Raw genomic sequence first — 21,762 nt, 5'->3', positions numbered from 1 at the left:
GACACGGGTGTCCTGGCCTGGCTGCAGGGCGCTGGAGCCGGGTGTGGGCCGTGGTCCAGCAGCTCTGCACGGTGCTGCCTGGCAGCCCTGGCGAGGGCAGCGGTGGCTGCTGCAGCCCCACACACAGGCCCTTGCTGCGGAGCAGGCAGGGGGATGTGCTCGAGGGCTGGGACACCCCCCTGCTCTGCACTCGTGCCCCGGGCCGGGGGGAGGCACCTGCATCAGTGTTAGTCTATTTATCGAGGTGTAAATACTCCTGTATAGTTCTCTCCTTTTAGATGGTTTTGTAGGGGGGGGCGGGGCGGAGGCCGGGGGGGCGGGGCGGGGCGGGAGTTTTTATTCTAACCCTCACTCTTCTTTTTCCCTGTTGCCACGGCCGCTGGTGCTGAGGATCCGCAGCAAATAAACTGCACCGCGCTCAGCACCAGCCTCCTGTGCTCTGTGTGCACAGCGCCCCAGTTCACGGCTGGTGCCGGTGGCCGTTGGGCTGCTCTGCTGGCATGGGTCAGGGTGGGGCTGGTGCCGGTGTCCGTTGGGCTGGTGCCGGTGGCCGTTGGGCTGCTCTGCCGGCATTGGTCAGGGTGGGGCTGGTACTGGCTGGGGCTGGGGCTGGTGTCCGTTGGGCTGGTGCCGGTGTCCGTTGGGCTGGTGCCGGTGTCTGTTGGGCTGGTGCCGGTGTCCGTTGGGCTGGGCTGAAGGGAGCAGCTGGAGGCTCCTGGCGAGCCGAGTGCGACGGAGCAGGGGAGCGGTAGGGCCAGGCAGGAGGGGGGGGGATGGAGCCCATCCATGCGGATGGGCCCAGGCAGGGGTGGGGACCAGCAGCTCTCTGTGGCTCTGGAGCTGGGCAAGGGGGCCCTGGTGGCAGGGCTGGGGTTGTAGGGCCTGCCCAGCACGGCACTGAGGGGGCTTTGCCTGGGTCTCCCAGGCACTGGGGTGCCGGCAGGATGGCGGATGCACGGCAGGATTTCCTGGAGAGCTTTGCCCTGCACCTGATGAGCATCCGGCCCGACAAGTGGAACAAGTTCATGGGCAGTGAGGAGACCGTGGCTGTGCTGAACGAGTTCTTTGGGCAGGAGGACGTGCTGGAGCTGGTGCTGGGGCTGCATCCAGCTGGGCAGCTCCAGGCCACCCCCTGCTTCCCCCCAGCCCTCAGGGGCAAGGGTGTCTACTTCGTGAAGGAGAAGAAGGAGAGCATCACCCAGGAGAACTACCGGAGCGGGCTGCTGGTGGGGGACATCGGCCCCTCGCCTGTGGAGCACTTCATCACCGTGGTGGAGGAGGTGGGTTCCCCACACGGGCTGGTGCTTGAGGTGGGCTCAGAAGGGCACTGGATGACACTGATAGAAGAAAAGTTGCTGCAGGCACTGGCGCCCCAGCACCTGGCCACAGAGGTGATGATGGTCACCAGCACGGGTTTCTCCTGTGCCTCAGACTCATCGCTTCCCCCCTGCAGGTTTAAAAACCCAGCAACGTTCCCCCTTCCCTGTCCCTGCAGTGGGGGGTGGCCGAGTGGGTTCCTCTCAAACTCCCCATGAATGTTCCCACAGCACCCAAAAGCCCTGGGAACCCCCATGTTCCTCCTCAGCGCCAGGGTTTTGCTGATGCACTCACTGCTCCCATGAGAGCTGGAAATCCACCATAGGCTGGGGGGCTCCTGATGAGAGATGCATCAGCCAAACCCTCCGTGCTCAGGTGGGCAGCAGGAGGGGAAGCTGCTCCCAGCGCTGCTGCACGGTGCCCTCTGCAATGGGAGACCTGACCCAGCCCCGTCCCCCAGATCGTGGCCCCCCTGCTCCTGAGCGAGGAGAACACGGCCGGCTGGCCCGGGGGGGTGGTGGAGGACGTCACCAGACAAGTTCAGCGGCTGAGGAACGAGAACCTTGTGATGGGCGGGAAGATGCAGGGGAAGCCGCTGCTCCCGCTGCCCAAGCACCTGGATGTTCAGGAGGGCTCCAGCACCGTCCTCGACTGGTGGGTGCTGCTGGGGCCTGAGTGCCTCTGGGAGGGACGGGAGCTGCAGCACCGGCTCGGTCCCTGAGCATCCCTGGGCACAGCATCCCCAGCAGCAGAGCTCAGGGGTGCTCAGGCCAGGCTGCTGGGCTGGCAGGCCCCATGGGGATGGTTCAAGGCTGGTCCCAGTGTGGGGGAGTGACCCCATCCCCTTTCAGCCTGGCAGGGTCCATGGACGTTTCGGTGCTGCATGCCACAGAGACCATCGTCACTGAGTGGTCCCAGCAGATCAGGGACATCCTGAGCAAGGACTCGGCAGAGCCGCTGCTGGAGGGGCTGCACCCCCTGCCCAGGGCCGAGTTTGAGTTCTGGCACACTAGGACAGTGAACCTGCAGTGCATCAATGACCAGGTACTGCCCAGGCAGGCAGTGGCTGCTTCGCCAGTGCCGAGCCCTGGCGCTGAGCCGCCCACCTCTCCCTGCCAGCTGCTCTCTCCACGGGTGACAGTTCTGGCAGAGATGCTGGAAAAGGCCAACAGCTGCTTCTGGCCGGTGCTGCAGAGCATGTTCCAGGACGTCAGTGCTGGTCAGTGCCCTGGGGTGGTGGGCAGCTGCCTCTGTCCCTCCATCGAGGCTACCCCATACCCAGCCCTGGGTTTCTCCCTTGGGCCAGGCCTGGAGGAAGCCAAGGACATCAGCTTCCACCTGCAGCCACTCCGCATCCTGCTGGAAGAGATGGAGCAAGCGGATTACTCCGAGGTGAGTTGTACGCGGCACAGGAACCAGGCACTGCCTTCCCATCCCGGTAGAGCAGCTGTGGTCTGGCTCCAGCCCGGCTCTGCCGACCCTCCTTACACAGCCAGGGCCCTGCCCTAACGGGGCTCTGCTCCCGCAGCTGCAGCCCTGCCTGGACCGGGCGCTGTGCGCCCTCCGCCTGCTCCGGGCCAGCTGCCGGCACTACGGCTCCCCCCCACGCGTGCTCGTGCTCCTGCAGGAGATCTGCAACCTCCTCATCCACCTGGTAGAGCCCCCACCCCGAGCCACCCCCTCCGGCCCTGGGGCAGCAGTGGGAGGGGTGGCATCGGGCAGCTGTGGGGACCCCAGCTCGGGTGATGGAGGCACCCAGTCAAGGGCCCCGTAAAGCCCAGCGTGGGGCTGGAGCGCGGGTCCCCGGCTGTCACCAGAGGCCAGAGAGCGGACAGGGGCAGAAGGAGCCCTTTGTGTTCCCCTCTGCCGACAGCCCCTGACTGTATCCGCCTGTCCTAGACCCGGAACTTCCTGAGCCCCGAGGACGTGATGAAGGGGCTGCAAGGAGAACCTGAAGAGACCTTGAGGGCAATCAAACTGAGCATCTCCACCATAGAGAACCTCTTCCAGTCCTACAACACTTACTGCTCCGACCTGGTGCCCACGTTGTTCCCGGTGGGTGCACGGAATGGTGGGGCTCTGCCCAGCCCCATTGATGCCAGCTCTGGTTGCTGATGGCTCCTGTCCCCTTGCAGGAGGACCCGCACCTCTGGGACTTCCCCCCCAGCATCATCTTCAGGAGGACAGAGTCCTTCCTGCACAGGCTCAGGATGATTGAGGTGAGAGCACAGCACATGGGGCACAATGTGGCTGGTCCCTGAGAGCTGCAGCCCTGGGGTGGGCTGGGGCTGCTGGTGCAGGGGGAGCAGCAGTGATGCGTGGCTGGGAGCACAGCTTGGAGCCCAGCACAGCACCCGTCCCTGGGAAGGATGCTCCAGGGGAGCAGGGAGCTCACAGGACACAGCTGTGCACCGGTGCTGCAGCTCCTGCACCCGCGCCCCAGCACATGGGGGGCCAGGGCTGGCCACCAAGAGAAGCCAGGTGAGATGGTTTGTGCTTGCCAGGACCTGTACCAGACAGCTATGGAGTTCCTGAAGCTGGAGAAGGCAGAGCTGGGAGGAGTGAAAGGAAACATCCTCGGGGCTCAGGTGTTTCAGATCTACACCGAGGTGGCTGAAATCATCAAGGTTTTTTCTGACTGCAGATACGACTCCTTGGATCCCACCGAGGAGGTGGGTGGATGCTGGTACCACGTTTAAACCTCTGCTAAATGAAACAAAATCCCTTGGTCGGCGCACTGCAAGGGCGAAACCTGCCCCATGGCAGCACGTCAGGCAGGCCGTGGGGTCCAGCCCTCCAGGCTCAGCAAACCCTTCAGGAAGGACCTCGGAGGGAAGCGCAGAGGCTGCACCGGGCTCAATCATTTTGCTCTCTCCTGGCAGCAACTGAACACAGACTTTGTGGAGTTCCAGAAGAGGATTGAGGACATCGACAGGCGGCTGGCCACCATCCTCTGCCAAGGCTTCCAGGGCTGCAGCTGCCTGACGTCCGCTGTGAAGGTACCTGTGCCCTCAGCATCTGCACCATGCTGGCCACCGCGGGCTTTCAGTGGCTGCTCTGGGATGCTCTGGAGAGCCGAAGCCAGCGCCTCTCTCCCGCAGCTGGTGCACATGTTTTCCCACCTGCTGGAGCGACCTCTGGTAAAAGCTGCGCTGTCCCCTCACTACTCAGCCCTGCTGGGGATGTTTAAGGCCGAGCTGGAGGATGTGAAGGTGCTCTATGACACCCACATCTCCTCCCCGCTGCCGCGCGGGACGGGCCCAGCCATCAGTAAAAACATGCCACCGGTGGCCGGGCAGCTCAGGTGGGCTCTGGAGCTGCAGGAGCGCCTGCAGGGGCCCTACAAGGACTTGTTCTCCATCAACCACCCGTACGTGTGGGTCACCCATGGGACACGGGGCAGGGTCTGGCCCTGCGTGTGCCTCCTTCCCCTGCAGCAGCTGCTGCTTTATCATGATGTGGGCAGGGTGATGCTCAGCCCTGAAGCCAAACTGCTGGCCGAGAAGTACGAAGAGATGATGGGGCTGCTGCAAGGCTTCCGTGAGGACGTCTACATGGAGTGGGTGCAGGGGCCCGGAAAGGACTGCCGCTTCAGCCTGGAGCAGCCCCTGATCCTGCGGGACCCCAGCTCTTCCCTCCTCAGCGTGAACTTCAGCAAAGAGGTTGGTGCTGCGCGGGCAGTGCCAGCGATGCCTCCCCTGAGCGTCAGTCAATGGGGCTCAGCGTGGGACCTCATGGGTTCCCCTCACAAGTCTTTTCTCTGGCCATGGTGTCTCACAGCTCATGGCTGTGCTGCGGGAGGTGAAGTACCTGAACTTGCAAGGGATGGATGTCCCGAGCAGCGCTGAGGCCCTGTTTGCTCAAAATGAGATGTTCCAACAGTTTGTGGACAACCTGAACCTTATCACTGGCTGGTACAATGAGGCAGGTCGCAAAGGGGGGACGACCCAACTGCTTTCCCATGCACTGAGCACTGGCCGGGGAGCCCCGGGGGGAGACTCATGAAATGGGTCCTGGAAGCCGAGGGCTGTTCGGGTGCAGCAGGCGCGTGACCATCACCCCGCGTCCTGGCTGACCCCAGCGCTGAGCCAAGCTGCTGCTGCCATTCCCCAGCATGGGGGGAGCCCGTTCCTCTGTGAGGCCGGGGCTCACAGGGGCGAGTACAGCCATGCTCAGCGGGGCAGTCCCTGCTCACCCGCGCTGGGTCCGCAGGTGAAGCTGAGGCTGCTGCCAGTGGAGCTGCCGCTGGTGGCGGGGGAGCTGGAGGCCGTGGATGAGCAGCTCGCCTGCGCAGAGAGCACCCTGTTCTGGCACCATGAAGGTACAAACCCCAGGCCAGAGATCCGCTGTGTGTGCTCCGGGGGCCCTGGCACCTTCCCACCTCTGGCCAAGCACCTGCCCTCAGCTCCCCTGAACAGGGCATGGCTGAGGTGGGGGCTGGACCGCGCTGCCCCCCGGTGACCCCATGGCGCATTGCCTCGGAGGGGTCTGTGTAACCCGTCAACCCTGGGTGCGTGTTTCCCTCCCAGGCGTCATGGAGTACATCCAGCAGATGAGAGGTGTCTTGTATGACTTGCAGAGCAGGGTCCAGAAGGCAAAGTTAAACGTGGAACACATCACCCAGCTGATAGAGGTAGCGTTTGCTGGTGCCTTCAGCGAAGCTTCCTGCAGGGATTTACCCCTCCCCAGCACCACGGAGCAGCTCTGCTTTCTTCTCCCTGCAGGTGTGCTCAGCAGATCCCTTGTTCCAAAGGAAGGACAAGAAGGAAACAGCGCTCCTGGACCTGGATGGGCGAGCAAACACCCTGACCAGGTGCTACACTGCCATGAAGGACGCAGGCGTAAAGATCCAAGGGATGCTGGAGGTGAGGCACAGCCCAGGACGCTTCCTGTGGGGCAGTGTGACATGGAGTGTGCTGACGCTGCAGTGCTCTCAGCACAGCACTGTCCCCGCTCTGTAGCTGCCAGCATTGGGCTCAGCCCTGGGGTCTGTGCTGCTGCGTGCTGAGCCGAGGAGCCCGCTGCCTTCCCAGGGGGGTCTGGGCTGCGTTCTGGGGTTGTACAGCAGGGAGAGAGGGAAGGATGTGGGGCCCGTGGGACAGCCAGGCCGGATGGACCCGTGGGGCCACAGGCAGTGCACCGGCAGTGCTTGGAGCTGGGACATTGCTTGGGGTTCAAGGGCAAATACACGGTGTTCATTGACAGACACGAGTTGTTTCACCCCGCTTGCAGGAGAATGCGAACCTGCTGAGGGCTGATGTGACAGCGCAGGCATGGCTGGACTATGTGGATTATGTGGACGGGATTGTGCTGGGCGGGCTCTTCAGATTTGTCCGCAGATCTCTGCAGCTGCTGCTCAACAACATGGCCCCTGATGTAGGTCCAGGTTTGCCCCTGCTCGGGGTGGCCACTGCCCACCGGTGGTGGCTTCAGGCACTTGTTTAGTGGCCAAACATGCTTTGGTGCACGGGGCAGAGAGTGCCAGAGGGGCCCGTGTCCCCCCTCGTCCCCACCGTGGGGCTGGGGCGATACAGGATGCGAAGCACCACACGAGGTGATGACCTGTTTCAGGCCAACGTGGCCCCTTTGTTCGAGGTGCAAATGGAGCTGCGTGATGGCAGAGTGCAGTACCGGCCCTCGCTGGAGCTGGGAGGGGAAAACAGCTTCCTGGAGCTCACGGAGAGCTTGCTGAGTGATCTCTTCGGGGCCGCAGTGTGCATCCCTCGCCTGCTGCCGGGGAAGCTCAGCTACAAGGTTGGTCCCCGGCAGGCGGCACCTCCCGGCTCGGCTGCCGCTGGCTGAGGGTGCCCGGTGCCCGAGAGCTCTGCCCATCCCTGCAGACCACGCTGGAGGAGCACGAGGAGCTCAGCAGCATGCGGGAGGAGGTGGTGATGCTGGTGGTCGATGCCATGTCAGAAGGCGAGGAGTACAGCGCCGCGTTCCAGGAGCAGGCCCACCTGTGGCGGGAGGACCCCCAGCGGTTCCTGCAGCTCTTCCTCGCCTTCGGCGGTGCCCCCGTCCCCGAGGAGGAGGACACGAGGCCGGAGGAGCCCCTGCCCCAAGGGGCCCCATCCCTCAAGCACTTTCAAGAGGAGGTGCGGGGCAGGTGCCCGGGGAGGTGCTGGGTGCCCGGGGAGGTGCTGGGTGCCCGGGGAGGTGCCGGGTGCCTGGGGAGGTGCTGGGTGCCTGGGGAGGTGCTGGGTGCCCGGGGAGGTGCCGGGTGCCCGGGGAGGTGCCGGGTGCCTGGGGAGGTGCTGGGTGCCCGGGGAGGTGCCGGGTGCCCGGGGAGGTGCTGGGTGCCTGGGGAGGTGCTGGGTGCCCGGGGAGGTGCCGGGTGCCCGGGGAGGTGCTGGGTGCCCGGGGAGGTGCCGGGTGCCAGGGGAGGTGCTGGGTGCCCGGGGAGGTGCCGGGTGCCCGGGGAGGTGCCGGGTGCCCGGGGAGGTGCTGGGTGCCACCCGGGGAGGTGCCGGGTGCCCGGGGAGGTGCCAGGTGCCTGGGGAGGTGCTGGATGCCCGGGGAGGTGCCGGGTGCCCGGGGAGGTGCCGGGTGCCCGGGGAGGTGCCGGGTGCCCGGGGAGGTGCCGGGTGCCCGGGGAGGTGCTGGGTGCCCGGGGAGGTGCTGGGTGCCGGGGAGGTGCCGGGTGCCCGGGGAGGTGCTGGGTGCCCGGGGAGGTGCCGGGTGCCCGGGGAGGTGCTGGGTGCCTGGGGAGGTGCTGGGTGCCCGGGGAGGTGCCGGGTGCCCGGGGAGGTGCCGGGTGCCCGGGGAGGTGCCGGGTGCCCGGGGAGGTGCTGGGTGCCAGGGGAGGTGCTGGGTGCCCGGGGAGGTGCTGGGTGCCAGGGGAGGTGCTGGGTGCCCGGGGAGGTGCTGGGTGCCCGGGGAGGTGCCGGGTGCCCGGGGAGGTGCCGGGTGCCCGGGGAGGTGCTGGGTGCCCGGGGAGGTGCCGGGTGCCCGGGGAGGTGCCGGGTGCCCGGGGAGGTGCCGGGTGCCCGGGGAGGTGCTGGGTGCCAGGGGAGGTGCTGGGTGCCTGGGGAGGTGCTGGGTGCCTGGGGAGCTGCCGGGTGCCCGGGGAGCTGCCAGGTGCCCGGGGAGGTGCTGGCCGCTGGCTGTGACCCGCTCTCGTCCCCAGATTGACACATGCGAGGTGCTGTGCACGGAGGTGTCGGGGTTTGCCAACACCAAGGTATTTGGGGGGTGGCTGCAGAGCGACTGCCGCCCCTTCAAGCAGGCGCTGCTGAAAACCATCAAGGAGCGGGGCCTGGTGCTCCGGCAGCACCTCATGGACCACGTCACCAACAGGTAGGGGTTTGGTGAACTCCAGCATAGGGACAGGGTGCTCCCCGTGACCGGAGCCTGCCTGGGCTGTGGCAAAGGCACCGCCATGTGCCAGGGCAGGGCTGGAGCCGTGGAGGGGTGGGTGAAAGCACTGGTGATGGGTAGAGGTGATGGGTGCATCCCCCGGGGCTGTGCCCTGCAGAACAAGCCCATGGCAGGCAGAGGGGCAGCTCTGAGCCCTGTCAGGGACGCCCAGTGAGCACCAGCACCTTCCTCCCAGCCTCATGGACCTGGAGGAGTTCATCAACGACACCAACACCGGCTTGAGTAAACCTCTGGAGGAGGGAGACTATGACGGGCTGGTGGCAGTGATGGGGCACCTGATGAGGGTCAAGGAGAGGCAAGCGACGACCGACACCATGTTTCAGCCCCTGAGGGAGGCGATTGCCCTGCTCAGCATGTACGGAGTGGAGATGCCAGAGAGAGTCCACCTGCAGCTCCAGGTGAGCCCCGTGGGTTGCGGGGGGCTGGGTGCTGGCTGCGGGGGAGCAGGGTGCCCACACTGTGCTGTGCTGGCTGCAGGAGCTCCCCGAGCACTGGGACAGCACCAAGAAGCTCTGCCTGCGGGTGAAGCAGGAGGCAGCACCGCTGCAGGCCAGTGAGGCCAGCACCATCCGCAGGAAGTGCCGGCAGTTCGAGGTGCCCACCCTGGGGCTCGGCAGCCTGGGGAAGCCCCCGCTGCTCTCCCGAGTGCCCCCTGAGCCCCGTCCTCCCGCGCAGGTCCAGCAGCAAATCTTCCAGGAGAGGTTCCGGGAGGGTGCCCCGTTCCTGTTCACGCACCAAGACCCCTACGAGGCCTTGAACACGGTGAGAAAGGGGAGGACACCAAGAATGGTGCTGTCCTCTTTGGCACTGCCCGGCCACCCCCAGCCCCATACACAGGGGCTCTGCTCCAGCTCCATCCCAGTGGGGAGGCTCTGGCTCTGAGGCAGCCTCCCATCCCCACCATGCTGCAGCAGGGACAGAGCCATTGCTGGGGTAGGAGACGTCCCCTTCACGCTGACCCTGGCTGAGCCCTTTCCTCTTTCTCCTCCCAGCAGCGGAAGCTGATCACGGCCATGGAGGGTGACCTGGCTGCCCTGTCCGAGTCAGCCGGGCTCTTCGAAGTGCTGGTCCCAGAGTACAAACAGCTCAAAGCGTGCCGGCGGGAGGCGTGCCTGCTGAAGCAGCTCTGGGACATGATCACCCTGGTAGGTGCCCCAGCCTGTGCCCCAGCACAGGGAGGGCAGGAGGTGGCAGGAGGCGAGGATGTGCAGAGCAGGGTCCTGGGTGTGCTCCTCATGCTTTTGAAGCTCCCGAGGCCATAAAGAGCTGCCCAGTGTGTGCAGATGGTGGCTGTCAGCAGGGAGCGTGGGGACGGGGAGCCCTGGGCTTGATGCTGGTCCCTGCACCAGGGCACCATGCCCAGCGGTGTCTTCAGGCCAAGGGCTTGATGGCAGAGTGCAGCCGGCTCCTCCGAGAGGCTCATGCCATGGGGGGGGGACGAGACACAGAGCAGGCTGTAGTCACAGCATTAGGGCAGCTCTGCTGAGGGGGGCTGTGCACCCAGTACAGGCACTGGGCAGGAACGCTTCTGCTAACTGTGAGCATGTATTCCCAAATTCAGGTTAACACCAATATCGACGACTGGAAGACCACCAGGTGGAAGGATATTGATGTTGAGCAGATGGATAGTGACTGTAAGAAATTTGCTAAAGACATTAGGAGCTTGGATAAGGAGATGAGAAGCTGGGATGCATTCATAGGGCTGGACACCAGTGTGAAGAACATGATAACGTCCCTGCGTGCCGTGAACGAGCTGCAGAATCCTGCCATCAGGGACCGGCACTGGCAGGAGCTCATGCAGGCAACCCAGGTGCTCCGAACCCTCCCACCCCTGGCCTGGGATCTGCATCCATCACAGCAAGCATGCAATCTCTTTTAAGAGCTGCCCATGAGCAAATATTTGTGCAGGGTCTTTAAATGTGTCAGTGACCTCATCTGGGTTAGAACTGGGCTGCCCCTGCCAAGGGGAGTCCATGTCCCAACAGTGCTGGTTCTGCTCCAGGTGAACTTCACCATGTCTGAGGACACGACCCTTGCGGATGTGCTGCAGCTGAACCTGCACAACTTTGAGGATGAGGTTCATGGCATCGTGGACAAAGCCATAAAGGAGCTAGGAATGGAGAAGGTAACTGGGGCTCAGTTCCTCCCCTGCTCTGCTGTGGCTCTGTGCTGTCAGCACTTGTGTTCCTGCTCCCAGGGCTGGAGTCCACACACAGTGCGGTGCCATGGAGCTCATCCCCTGGAGGAGGCTTTCCTGCTGCTGCCTTTCCACAGGACCCGGCACTCGGCACCACAGAGTCCAGCTCCTTTCTCACCCGTCTGCAGGTGCTGAGCAGCCTGGACGCTACCTGGGCGACAATGGAGTTTGAGCATGAGCCTCACGCCAGGACTGGCATCATGCTGCTCAAGTTGGATGAAGAGCTCATTGAGACGCTGGAGGACAACCAAGTGCAGCTGCAGAACCTGATGACCTCCAAGTACCTCACCTTCTTCCTTCAGGAGGTGTCATCCTGGCAGTGCAAGCTGTCGACCGCTGACACCATCATCAGCATCTGGCTTGAGGTACAGAGGACATGGAGTCACCTGGAGAGCATCTTCATTGGCTCCGAAGACATCCGCAGCCAGCTGCCAGAGGACTCGAAGCATTTTGAGGCTATTGATAAGGATTTCAAAGTGCGAAGCCAGTTCCTGGGGCCCGGGAGCTCGTCGCTGCTTCGGGTAGAGCTGAAGCGGTTTTCTTCCTGCAGGAATTAATGGCTGATGCAGTAAGAACTCCCAATGTGATTGAAGCTACAAACAAGAGTGGTCTCTATGAGAAGCTGGAGGAGTTGCAGAAGAGGTGAGGTTTGAGCTGTCCTGCTGAAGCATGGCAGAGAGGCCAAAGGAGGAGTCTGGTTTCTCCCAAGTGGTGTTTACCTCAACATGACAAGTACTTAGCAAACACTACTACATCAGGGCTTAACTGCAGGTTCTTGTCTTGTTTTCTCTTAGATTGGTGGTCTGTGAGAAGGCTTTGGCTGAATACCTCGAGACAAAAAGAATGGTTTTTCCCAGATTCTACTTTATTTCCTCTGCAGACCTGCTTGATATTTTATCTAATGGGAACGAGCCAGTTGAAGTAAGGGCTGTGTGCAAAGCGTGGAGATAAGTCCTGTGTCTCTGTGTGCTCACTTGTTACAGCAGTTTTGAGATGTTTTCAGTCCTAAGGGACAGGACGCCAGCCCTGGTACCCTCCTTCTTGGGGATGCAGCACCCCGAGAGCCACGCAGGGGTTGGTGACTGCAGCTCTGTGCAGGATGGGGGTCCCTGACCAGTGCCTCTGTCCCCAGGTGTCCCGTCACCTCGCGAAGCTGTTTGACAGCCTGGCTAAGCTGAAGTTCAAGAAAGCTGTGGATAACAAGCCCATGAAGGTTGCACTGGGGATGTTCAGTCTGGACGAGGAGTACGTGACTTTTGATGCACACTGCACCTTGTCAGGCCAGGTGAGCTGAGCTGCATGGAGCCCCCGCAGACAGGGGCAGGCGTGCGCAGGGTTGGGATGGGGATGAGCCCTGTGCTTGCTGGGCGCTAACAGCAGTTCAAAATGCAGCTGTGAAGCCTTTCAGATGCAAAGCTCAGGGATGGGATCTGCACTATGGGTTAACAGCGCTGCAGCAGTATCAGAGTCACCTCAGCCCCCTCAGGCGATCACAGTGGGGTTCTCCCCACGCTGTTGGCCACCCTCAGCCCATACCCCATAAACTGCCATGGGAAGCGTCCTGCAGGCCAGTGCCGGTGTCTGTCATAAGGCTGTCGCGATGTGCAGGCACTGTGCGGGGCAGTGGGGTCACACGGACGGGAAGGGAGCTGCTCGCTCAGGGTTTGTTGGATGTGACCAACAGGTGGAGGTTTGGCTGAACCGAGTGCTGGCCACCATGCGCTCCACACTGCGGTCCCTCATCCGTGAGGCCATGGTCACCTACGAGGAGAAGCCACGGGAGCAGTGGGTATTCAACTACCCCGCACAGGTAGGAGCTGCCCCCACAGCCTTCCTGGGACTGGGGTGTTTCCCTTGATGGCCACATTTCCTCCCTGTGCTGTGCCGCAGGTTGCTCTGACATGCACCCAGATCTGGTGGACCACAGAAGTTGGCATGGCCTTTTCCAGGCTGGAGGAAGGCTATGAGAACGCAATGAAGGATTACAACAGAAAGCAGGTTGGCATTCCTGCCAGCCTGAGCTGACCTGTGCTGGAGCTGTCCTGCAGCCCCTCTCTGCTCCGGAGAGGCGAGGTCTGGTCCAGGGGGTCACTGAGAGATGGGCAAATAATGACATCAATTTTCTGTTCATCATCTTCCCTTCCTCAGGTTGCTCAGCTCAATGCTCTGATTTCACTGCTCATTGGACACCTCGCTCCTGGAGACAGGATGAAGATCATGACAATCTGCACCATTGACGTCCACGCCAGGGATGTTGTGGCCAAAATGATCCTTGCAAAGGTATTAATTACAGGAGGGTATTTTTACTGCTTGGTGTCCTGGCATCTCTGAGCACAGATTCCCTGTTATTTTATCACTTCTCAGTATTTTCTCAGTATCCCGACAGCATGAGTAAAGCGCACATGGGGTGTCAGGGTGCATGGGGGAGCTGGGGAGGTGGCAGCACGGCTGGGGCAGACGAGACCAGGCTGGGGCTCACGCAAAGCCAGCTCCAGGAGCAGCTCTGCCAGTTCCCATGGTGACCCTCAGCGCGGGGCTGTGCACAGGCACATGGAGGGATGGTCCTCACCCGCCCCAGCGCTGCACTGGGACCTGCCTGCGCCCTCTCCCCACGCACAGAGGGGGGGAACGGTCCTGGTGTGCTCCTGGTGCGGGAGCTCAGCGGGTCGGGACCGGCTGCCCCGCAGGTGGAGAGCGCGCAGGAGTTCCCGTGGCAGTCGCAGCTCCGGCACCGCTGGGACAGCGGGGTGCAGCACTGCTGCATCAACATCTGCGACGCGCAGCTCCAGTACTCGTACGAGTACCTGGGGAACGCGCCGCGCCTGGTCATCACCCCGCTGACGGACCGGTGCGTGCCCAGCTCCCTGCTCCTGCCACGGCGCCGGGGCCCGGCGCGCTGCCGGCACCGCTCAGCCCTGGTCCTCCTGCCGCAGGTGCTACATCACCCTCACACAGTCCCTGCACCTTTGCATGGGGGGAGCCCCCGCTGGGCCCGCAGGCACCGGGAAGACAGAGACCACCAAGGACCTGGGCCGGGCCGTGGGCATGATGGTCTATGTCTTCAACTGCTCTGAGCAGATGGACTACAAGGTACGGAAAGGGACGGTGGCACTGAGGTGAGAGTCAGGGGGTGCCCACCAAGATGGGGGGGACCCTCTGTCAGGAGGCACCACTGCAGTGTGCAGCCCCTGTGTTTGACTGCAGCATCCATCACCACTGCCCTAAAGCTGCTCCCTCCCTGGCACAACGCATGTGGGTCCAGCCACAGCCCCTGATGCCTTCCTGTATCACTCATCTCCACCACAGCTTCAGCCAGCTCATGTCCATGGAATCCCGGGGGACCCTCGGGAGCTGTAACGCTGTGGGATTTGCACTAGGGCACAGCACTAACCACAGAAGCAAGAGCAGCTCCCGGTACCTGAGCTGTTGTAACAAATCCCCACATTGCAGCCTCTGTGTAAAGCATCTCTGTGCTCTCCCTGCAGTCCTGTGGCAATATCTACAAAGGCCTGGCTCAGACCGGCGCCTGGGGCTGCTTCGATGAGTTCAACCGCATTGCAGTGGAGGTGTTGTCCGTGATCGCTGTGCAGGTATGTGCTCCTGTGCACACCAGCAGCAGGTAGGGACTGGATGAGACATTCCAGCTCACATGCAGAACGTTCTCTCACTTAAACCTGACTTTCAAAGGGATGGTTTGCTGCTGTTATTTCCACTGTGTCGTGTTGGGATGCAGATGGGGGGGTAGTGTAGCAGTATGGGGGGCTTTGGGCACATTTAAGGTCATGCAGCCCCTCTGTGTCCCATCCCAACCCCCCATCACACCCACTGGCACTGCCATCGCCTGGAGCTGTGGCTTTGGAAAGGTATTACTGCTAGCATTGCTCATGGCACGTCAGACCTCCAGGCTCACCTTCCAGGGTGGCTGCTGAGGGTGAGCACAGGGGCCTGCAGTGCTGCCAGCACCAACACCTCTGCTCCTGGCAGGTGAAGTCTATTCAAGATGCACTTCGTGCCAAGAAGAAGACCTTCAGTTTCCTTGGGGAGACGATCAGCCTGGTCCCATCCGTTGGGCTCTTCATCACCATGAACCCTGGCTATGCAGGACGGACAGAACTTCCTCAAAACTTAAAAGCTCTCTTCAGGTAACTGTGGGTGGATGGGTCTGTGCGTGACTGCAGTAACTGCAGCATTTACCTCTGCAGCAACACTTGTGTGCTGCATCCATAACGTGACCTCAGCCCCTGCTAGTGCAAATGAGGGTGTTTGTGTTGGGGACACCTTGTTTCCCAGGACAGCCCCGCTCAGAGCCCTGGGGTGCTCAGGGGCTGCTCAGCCTGGGGACAGGATGCTGGGGGTGTCCAGCTGCCACCTTGAGCTACAGATCCACTTGAGAATAGCTGGAAAAGGTGGTTACACGCTTAAGGGGTGGCCCAGGGGTGCTGTGGGATCTGTGGCCTTGGAGGAACTCAAGCTGTGACTGCAGAAGGCTCAGGGTGACCTGATCCAGTTGTGACACCCTGCTTGGAGCAGAAAGCTGGACAAGAGACCCCCAGGGCCCCAGCTCTCTGATGCCAATAGCAGGGAATGAGTTAGATTGGCAACTCAGGTTGCTGGCTAGGGGAGGATGAGGGCTTGCGGGTGCTCATGCACAGCCCTGCAAACCCCTCCTGCCCTTCACAGGCCCTGCGCCATGGTGGTCCCCGACTTTGAGCTGATATGTGAAATCATGCTTGTTGCAGAAGGCTTTATGGATGCGAAGCTCCTAGCAAGGAAGTTCATTACTCTGTACGCACTCTGTAAGGAGCTTCTGTCTAAACAGGTAATGTCACAGTATTGCACAGCCCTTGAAGGTGAAAGAGCTCGCTTGAATTTCAAGTCTGATGGATCGTAGTGAGACTGTTGGTAGTAATGCGCTGGCTGATGCTCTGCATAGCTCAGGTCTGTGGCTGGGTAAATTCCACTTCCACGCTATGCATCATGTGCCATATTTCTGCCTTCCAGAAGAAATCAAGTATTCCAAAACCAGAATCAAACAGAATACAGTCAGTTAAGATGAGAGCATCCAGATACTGTTCATCTCGGCAGAAGTGATTTACAGAAACACATGCTTCCAGGAATCAAGCCCAGGCTGGGGCTTGTCCTGTCAATAAGCTCACTTTATGGCCTCTTGTCTGGACAGTGTGGATAATCTGGGGCTGGGGTGATGGAGAGGGTGTTCCTCAGGGGTGTTGGTTAAGGCAGTTCTCCCTCCCCCCAGATGAAGTCTAATACTTCGCTGCCTGTCACAGGACCACTATGACTGGGGACTGCGGGCTATCAAGTCCGTGCTGGTGGTAGCAGGCTCCTTGAAGAGAGAGGACCCAAACTCTGCTGAGGACCAAGTTCTGATGAGAGCTTTAAGAGACTTCAACATCCCCAAGATCGTCACAGATGACTTGCCCGTCTTCATGAGGCTGATTGGAGACCTGTTCCCAGCCCTGGATGTTCCCAGGAAGAGGGACCTCCAGCTGGAGAAGGTGGGAACCCGGAGCCCTCCCAGCCCTGGCAGGGTCCAGAGGCTGAAGGTGCATTGGGCACATCGGGGGAAGCCAGGTGGTCTCTGGGGTCTCGCAGAGGCTGTGGCAGCTGCCTGTGGCCAGTGCCCGTAGTCAGCGCCTGCTCTCCCTCCCAGGTCATTAGGCAGTCTGTGCTGGAGCTGAAGCTGCAGGCAGAGGAGAGCTTTGTGCTGAAGGTGGTGCAGCTGGAGGAGCTGCTGCAAGTGAGGCACTCCGTCTTTGTCATCGGCAGCGCCGGCTGTGGCAAGTCCCAGGTAGCCACAGACCATCCCTGCGGACACGAGTCCCCTCCTGCCCCGGTCAAGCACATCCCATGGCCTCTCCCATCCTCTCCGATGCCTGTGCCAGCCGCAGTCAGCAGCTGTGCCTGGGGCAGGGACGGCAGCGCAGCCGGTGCCCGGGGCCACACCAGACCCTTGAGGACCGCAAGGGCCGGGCCCAGCACCACGGCTGCATGGTTCCCGTGCGCAGGTCCTGCGGTCGCTCAATGAGACGTACAGGAACATGCAGCGGAAGCCAGTCACCGTGGACCTCGACCCCAAGGCTGTGACCTGCGACGAGCTCTTCGGCGTTATTCACCCGTCCACGCGGCAGTGGAAGGACGGTGAGACACCGGCGCTGTGAGCGGTCGCTCACCCGCGTGGCAGCCGTCCTGCAGCAGCTTTGTGATTCACTTCATACAGCATGTCTCTGTAAACACCTTGGGATGCGGTGGTGCAATGGGAAGATCTTTTCTAGGGGCATTTTAGTGACGTGTGAGGGAGGGGGACACGGTTCAGGGACGCACCCAGCCCTGTGTGTGTGTCCCCAGCAAACGTTGCTCAAAAGGACAAATTTATGTGTCTTTCTATGGGGCAGGTCTATTTTCTACAGCAATGCGTGACCTGGCCAACATCACACATAAAGGGCCCAAATGGATCATACTCGATGGAGATATTGACCCCATGTGGATTGAGTCCCTGAACACAGTCATGGATGACAATAAGGTCGGTGCCATCATAACCCCTCATTAATTCAAGGTGATTCGATGTGTTCATGCCTGTGCCCCAAGATCAGGGCCTGCCCCCATTATGGGCTCCTCCCCAGGTTCTCACCTTGGCCAGCAATGAGCGCATCCCCCTCAACCCCACCATGCGGCTCCTCTTCGAGACCAGCCACCTGCGGACTGCCACACCGGCCACCGTGTCCCGGGCAGGGATCCTCTACATCAACCCCACTGACCTGGGCTGGAGCCCGTGAGCCCAGGGAGGGGGATGGATGGGATGGGATGGGATGGGATGGGATGGGATGGGATGGGATGGATGGGATGGGATGGGATGGATGGGATGGGATGGGATGGGATGGGATGGGATGGGATGGGATGGGATGGGATGGATGGGATGGGACGGGATGGGATGGGATGGGGGGGCTGCTGGCTCCCGTGCGCTGGCCTGCAGCCCTGCCTGTCCCTCTGGCAGCATTGTGACCAGCTGGATCGAGACGAGGCCAGTGCAGTCCGAGAAGGCCAGTCTGACAATCCTCTTTGACAAGTACCTGCCGGTGTGCCTGGACAAGCACAAGACCGCATTCAAGAAGATCACCCCTATCCCTGAGGTCACGCTGGTTCAGATGGTGCTGTTCCTGCTTGAGTGCCTCCTGACGCCACAGAACGTGCCGCCGGACTCGTCCCGGGACCTCTATGAGCTCTACTTCGTCTTCGCCTGTACCTGGGCCTTTGGTGGGGCCCTGTTCCAGGACCAGGTACAACTGTAGGACCAAGTACCCAGCGCCTGCCCGCGCCTCCCTGCTCACCAGAGCCTCCTGCCCACGGCTGCCTCCCTCCGGACGATCCTAAAGCAGCAGATCCTAAAGCCAGTTTCTGAGCTGCTCTCTGTTTGGTTCCTCCCAGCTCATGGATTACCGCCTCGAGTTCAGCAAGTGGTGGCTGAGCGAATTCAAAACTATCAAGTTCCCTTCTCAGGGGACAATTTTTGACTACTTCATCCATCCGGAATCGAAGAGATTCACTCCCTGGTCTGAAAAAGTGCCAGAATTCAACCTCAGCCCTGATGTCCCTTTGCAGGTAGGTATCCTCCACAGGCTCTCTGTGGTTATGTGCTTTATTTGGCTGCTACTCCATGGGCTTCCCCAGCGTGGCACCAGGCAGACCCCATCCATGGCTCTGCTTCACCCCATGGAAACCTCAGCGGGGCTGCAAGTTCCGAGTCCTCTTTTAAAATTTCAGGTCAGCCTCTGGCTTGGTAGGTTCTCAAATAATTAATAACGGTTGTCTGAAAGCCAAAATGGGCTTTAAAACTTTATTTACATTTGTTTTGCACTGGTGTCCTGAGGGAGGGGGCTTGGGCCAGGGAAAGGGCCAGGGGCCAGGGATTCATTTGATTCCTGCGATGGCCGAGCAAAGCCACTGGAACAGCTTCAGGACCTGGGCTGTGCTCTTTAAGAACTCGTTTTTCTCACAGCTCCTAGTTTGGGTCAGAAAATCTTTAGAATAAGCACACACCTGAGCCTTAGGCTTTAGAAAGGGACCAGGTTTGTGCAGAGCAAGCATCTTCTGTGAGACCAGGGGCATCGCTGGGGGAGCCAGGCGCGGCTCCGGCACCTGCCTGCAAACACCTCCAGCAGCAAGAGGCGAGCTCCGGGGACTGACGGTGCCGTTTCCGCAGGCCTCCCTGGTGCACACCACCGAGACCACGCGCCTGCGCTTCCTCATGGACCTGCTGGTGGAGAAGAAGAAGCCGGTGATGCTGGTGGGCAATGCGGGCACGGGGAAGTCAGTCCTGGTGCGGGACAAGCTCGAGACGCTCAGCACAGATGAATACCTCGTGCAGTTTGTGCCTTTTAACTTCTACACCACCTCAGCCATGCTGCAGGGTAAGGCCAGCCCCAGCCAGCAGCCAGCCCCACTCGGGGCTGTGCCCCATGGCACTGCCCCACTGCTCACCTCCGCCCAATGCAGCTGTCCTCGAGAAGCCCCTGGAGAAGAAATCCGGGAGGAGCTACGGCCCGCCTGGGAGCAAGCGGCTCATCTACTTCATTGACGACATGAACGTGCCGGAGGTGGACGAGTACGGCACCGTGGCACCGCACACGCTCATCCGGCAGCACTTGGACCACGGGCACTGGTGGGTATCTGGCCAGCGGCCCCTGCCGTGGGGCCTTGGTGACCGTCTGCCTGGCAATCCCTGCCATGCTGGCACCGCTCCCAGCTGTGCCTTGCCCGTGCTGCCCCCCCAGCGCACTGCTGCGGAGCTGAGCCTCCCGTTCCCCCGCTGCCTGCTCATTCCCGGAGCTGCGGGGAAGGCTCTGGCAGGGGAATGGGGAAACTCCCTGCTGGGGACTCCAAACCCCACCCAGCGCAAACAGCCGCGCTGCCAGCACCGGCGGGGAAGCCCTGGCGGGGTTCCCGGTGCCTGGCAATGCATCCTGCAGTGCAGAAGGCTCCCCTGAGACGGGGAGGAGGTGGCAAGTGCCAGCTGCCATGGAGAGGCTTGGGGTGCATGAAGGGACCCACGTAGCATTGCCAAGAGCAGTGCTAGGCTTTGCTGAGCACCAGGGAAATGGGGATCCCTGTTCCCACATCCCCCCAAATGGGGCTTCATGGGGCTGGTGGGGCACAGTCTAACTGGAGAAACCCATCCCTGGGGAAAGCATCACAGTGCTGGTCCCTGTGCAGGTACGACAGGACCAAACTGACCCTGAAGGACATTCACAACTGCCAGTATGTGGCCTGCATGAACCCAACAGCAGGATCCTTCACCATCGACTCCAGGCTGCAGGTAAACAGGATACACAGGGATGCAGCGGGTTCACTGTCCTGGGACTGGAGCTAGGTGGGGTGAGGTGGGATGGGACAGGGTGGGACGGGGGCCATCACGCTGCAGGACGCCTGCATCAGCCTATGCAGGGCAAAACTCCTGCCTGAATGTTTGCCCCTGGGCACAGCGCCACTTCTGCGTCTTTGCCGTGAGCTTTCCGGGCCAGGAGGCCCTGCAGAGCGTGTACAGCAGCATCCTCACGCAGCACCTCGCCCTGCAGAAGATGCCTGCGCCTGTGCAGAGGCTGCAGTCACAGCTGGTCACAGCAGCACTGGGTGAGCCCCTGCCGCTCCGGGGGAAGGGGGCAGTGTCCTGGGGTCTGCAGTAGGAGTCATTTCTCTCCTGGGTAGCTGGTGCAGTGCTGTGGTTTTGACTTCCAGCCTGGGAGCAGCACCGATGGGTTTAGTTGCTGCTCAGTAACGTTCACTCTGACCAAGGACTTTGTGGGTCTCATGCTGTGCCAGGGAGGAGGGAAGCCGGGAAGAAGCAGTGACAGCACACCTGACCCAAACTGACCAAAGGGGTTTTCCATAGCACAGCACGTCATGCCCAGTATAGAAACTGGGCAGTCACCTGGAAGGGTTAGATCACTGCCTGCGTCAGGCTGGGTATCGGTCAGCGGGTGGTGAGCGGTTGTATTCTCTCCCCTTGTTATTTCCCTCATCATCATTGTTATCATTGGTGGCAGCAGCAGTGGTTTGTGTTGTACCTTAGGTACTGGGCTGCTCTTATCTCAGCCCGTGGGAATTACATTCTTTTGATTCTCTTCCCCATCCCTCTGGGAGCGGGGGGGGGGGGAAGAAGCAGGGGGGAGGCAGTGAGCAAGTGGCTGCATGGTTCTGAGTTACCGGCTGGGCTTAAACCATGACAGGCGGGCACCAGCACTGGGAGCCCTGTGCCCCCTGCTCACCCCCAGCTCCTGCCCACAGCCCTCCACCAGAAAGTCGCCTCCACCTTCCTGCCAACAGCCATCAAGTTCCACTACCTCTTCAACCTGCGGGACCTCTCCAACATATTCCAGGTAGTGTGAGGGCTGTTCAACACATCTGTGTTCCTTTATCACCCTTACTCCTTCTTTCCCTGCATCATGAGTCCCTGCAGCGCACCATGGCCCTGTACAGCACTAAGTTCCCAAAGCCAACCTTTGAAACTCAGCTCCAAGCAGCCATAAGACACCCCCCAAAGACCGAGGGACTCGTGTGGTTGTCAGGGTTTGCTGTTCTCCACCCCTGAATGCCTGAAGAGCCCCGTGGAGCTGGTGCGCCTCTGGCTGCACGAGGCTGAGCGGGCGTACGGAGACAAGCTCATGGATGGAGAGGATCAAACCACCTTCAGGAAGGTGCTGGGGGACACCTGCAAGAAGTACTTTGGGGTAAGTTGGGCTGGAAGGTGAGGGGGGGCGGGCGCCAGCCTGGTGGGGATGAGCCCCACGGCTGAGCCCCATGGCTGAGCCCCACGGCTGAGCCCCACGGCTGAGCCCCACGGCTGAGCCCCACGGCTG

At 61.4% G+C, this 21,762-nt stretch overlaps 1 protein-coding gene across 2 annotated transcripts in view; it reads left to right on the top strand.

Annotated features, from left to right (window-relative positions):
* Positions 1-854: 854 nt before the first annotated feature.
* DNAH17 (dynein axonemal heavy chain 17) overlaps positions 855-21,762 on the top strand; it is a 33,986-nt gene continuing 13,078 nt past the window's right edge. The window contains exons 1-51 of one of the 2 annotated variants that reach the window (XM_061377443.1): positions 855-1,280; positions 1,778-1,971; positions 2,169-2,361; positions 2,437-2,536; positions 2,624-2,709; positions 2,846-2,971; positions 3,217-3,372; positions 3,453-3,536; positions 3,822-3,989; positions 4,200-4,316; positions 4,419-4,687; positions 4,784-4,979; positions 5,098-5,241; positions 5,530-5,638; positions 5,847-5,950; positions 6,042-6,182; positions 6,550-6,693; positions 6,889-7,071; positions 7,158-7,412; positions 8,444-8,613; positions 8,870-9,092; positions 9,172-9,288; positions 9,370-9,456; positions 9,687-9,839; positions 10,256-10,504; positions 10,697-10,819; positions 11,020-11,367; positions 11,442-11,533; positions 11,686-11,812; positions 12,024-12,176; positions 12,576-12,701; positions 12,782-12,889; positions 13,040-13,171; positions 13,579-13,739; positions 13,825-13,981; positions 14,377-14,481; positions 14,876-15,033; positions 15,572-15,710; positions 16,180-16,407; positions 16,563-16,700; positions 16,918-17,050; positions 17,305-17,432; positions 17,533-17,681; positions 17,904-18,186; positions 18,335-18,508; positions 19,110-19,317; positions 19,403-19,568; positions 20,120-20,222; positions 20,389-20,536; positions 21,191-21,282; positions 21,472-21,633. In XM_061377443.1, the coding sequence (XP_061233427.1) occupies positions 945-1,280; positions 1,778-1,971; positions 2,169-2,361; positions 2,437-2,536; positions 2,624-2,709; positions 2,846-2,971; positions 3,217-3,372; positions 3,453-3,536; positions 3,822-3,989; positions 4,200-4,316; positions 4,419-4,687; positions 4,784-4,979; positions 5,098-5,241; positions 5,530-5,638; positions 5,847-5,950; positions 6,042-6,182; positions 6,550-6,693; positions 6,889-7,071; positions 7,158-7,412; positions 8,444-8,613; positions 8,870-9,092; positions 9,172-9,288; positions 9,370-9,456; positions 9,687-9,839; positions 10,256-10,504; positions 10,697-10,819; positions 11,020-11,367; positions 11,442-11,533; positions 11,686-11,812; positions 12,024-12,176; positions 12,576-12,701; positions 12,782-12,889; positions 13,040-13,171; positions 13,579-13,739; positions 13,825-13,981; positions 14,377-14,481; positions 14,876-15,033; positions 15,572-15,710; positions 16,180-16,407; positions 16,563-16,700; positions 16,918-17,050; positions 17,305-17,432; positions 17,533-17,681; positions 17,904-18,186; positions 18,335-18,508; positions 19,110-19,317; positions 19,403-19,568; positions 20,120-20,222; positions 20,389-20,536; positions 21,191-21,282; positions 21,472-21,633 (8,145 nt within the window). In that variant the 5' untranslated portion in view covers positions 855-944. The remainder of the gene's footprint in view (positions 1,281-1,777; positions 1,972-2,168; positions 2,362-2,436; positions 2,537-2,623; positions 2,710-2,845; positions 2,972-3,216; positions 3,373-3,452; positions 3,537-3,821; positions 3,990-4,199; positions 4,317-4,418; positions 4,688-4,783; positions 4,980-5,097; positions 5,242-5,529; positions 5,639-5,846; positions 5,951-6,041; positions 6,183-6,549; positions 6,694-6,888; positions 7,072-7,157; positions 7,413-8,443; positions 8,614-8,869; positions 9,093-9,171; positions 9,289-9,369; positions 9,457-9,686; positions 9,840-10,255; positions 10,505-10,696; positions 10,820-11,019; positions 11,368-11,441; positions 11,534-11,685; positions 11,813-12,023; positions 12,177-12,575; positions 12,702-12,781; positions 12,890-13,039; positions 13,172-13,578; positions 13,740-13,824; positions 13,982-14,376; positions 14,482-14,875; positions 15,034-15,571; positions 15,711-16,179; positions 16,408-16,562; positions 16,701-16,917; positions 17,051-17,304; positions 17,433-17,532; positions 17,682-17,903; positions 18,187-18,334; positions 18,509-19,109; positions 19,318-19,402; positions 19,569-20,119; positions 20,223-20,388; positions 20,537-21,190; positions 21,283-21,471; positions 21,634-21,762) is intronic. The other variant, XM_061377444.1, reaches the window with a different exon arrangement.

The sequence above is a fragment of the Neopsephotus bourkii genome, unplaced genomic scaffold (genome assembly GCF_033783945.1).
Source record: "Neopsephotus bourkii isolate Nb327-2 ecotype Australia unplaced genomic scaffold, CSIRO-AGI_Nbou_v1 NB_1749, whole genome shotgun sequence".
NCBI lineage: Eukaryota > Metazoa > Chordata > Aves > Psittaciformes > Psittacidae > Neopsephotus > Neopsephotus bourkii.
Note: the sequence above shows the minus strand (reverse complement) of the source record. Positions and strands in the feature narration are given on the sequence as shown.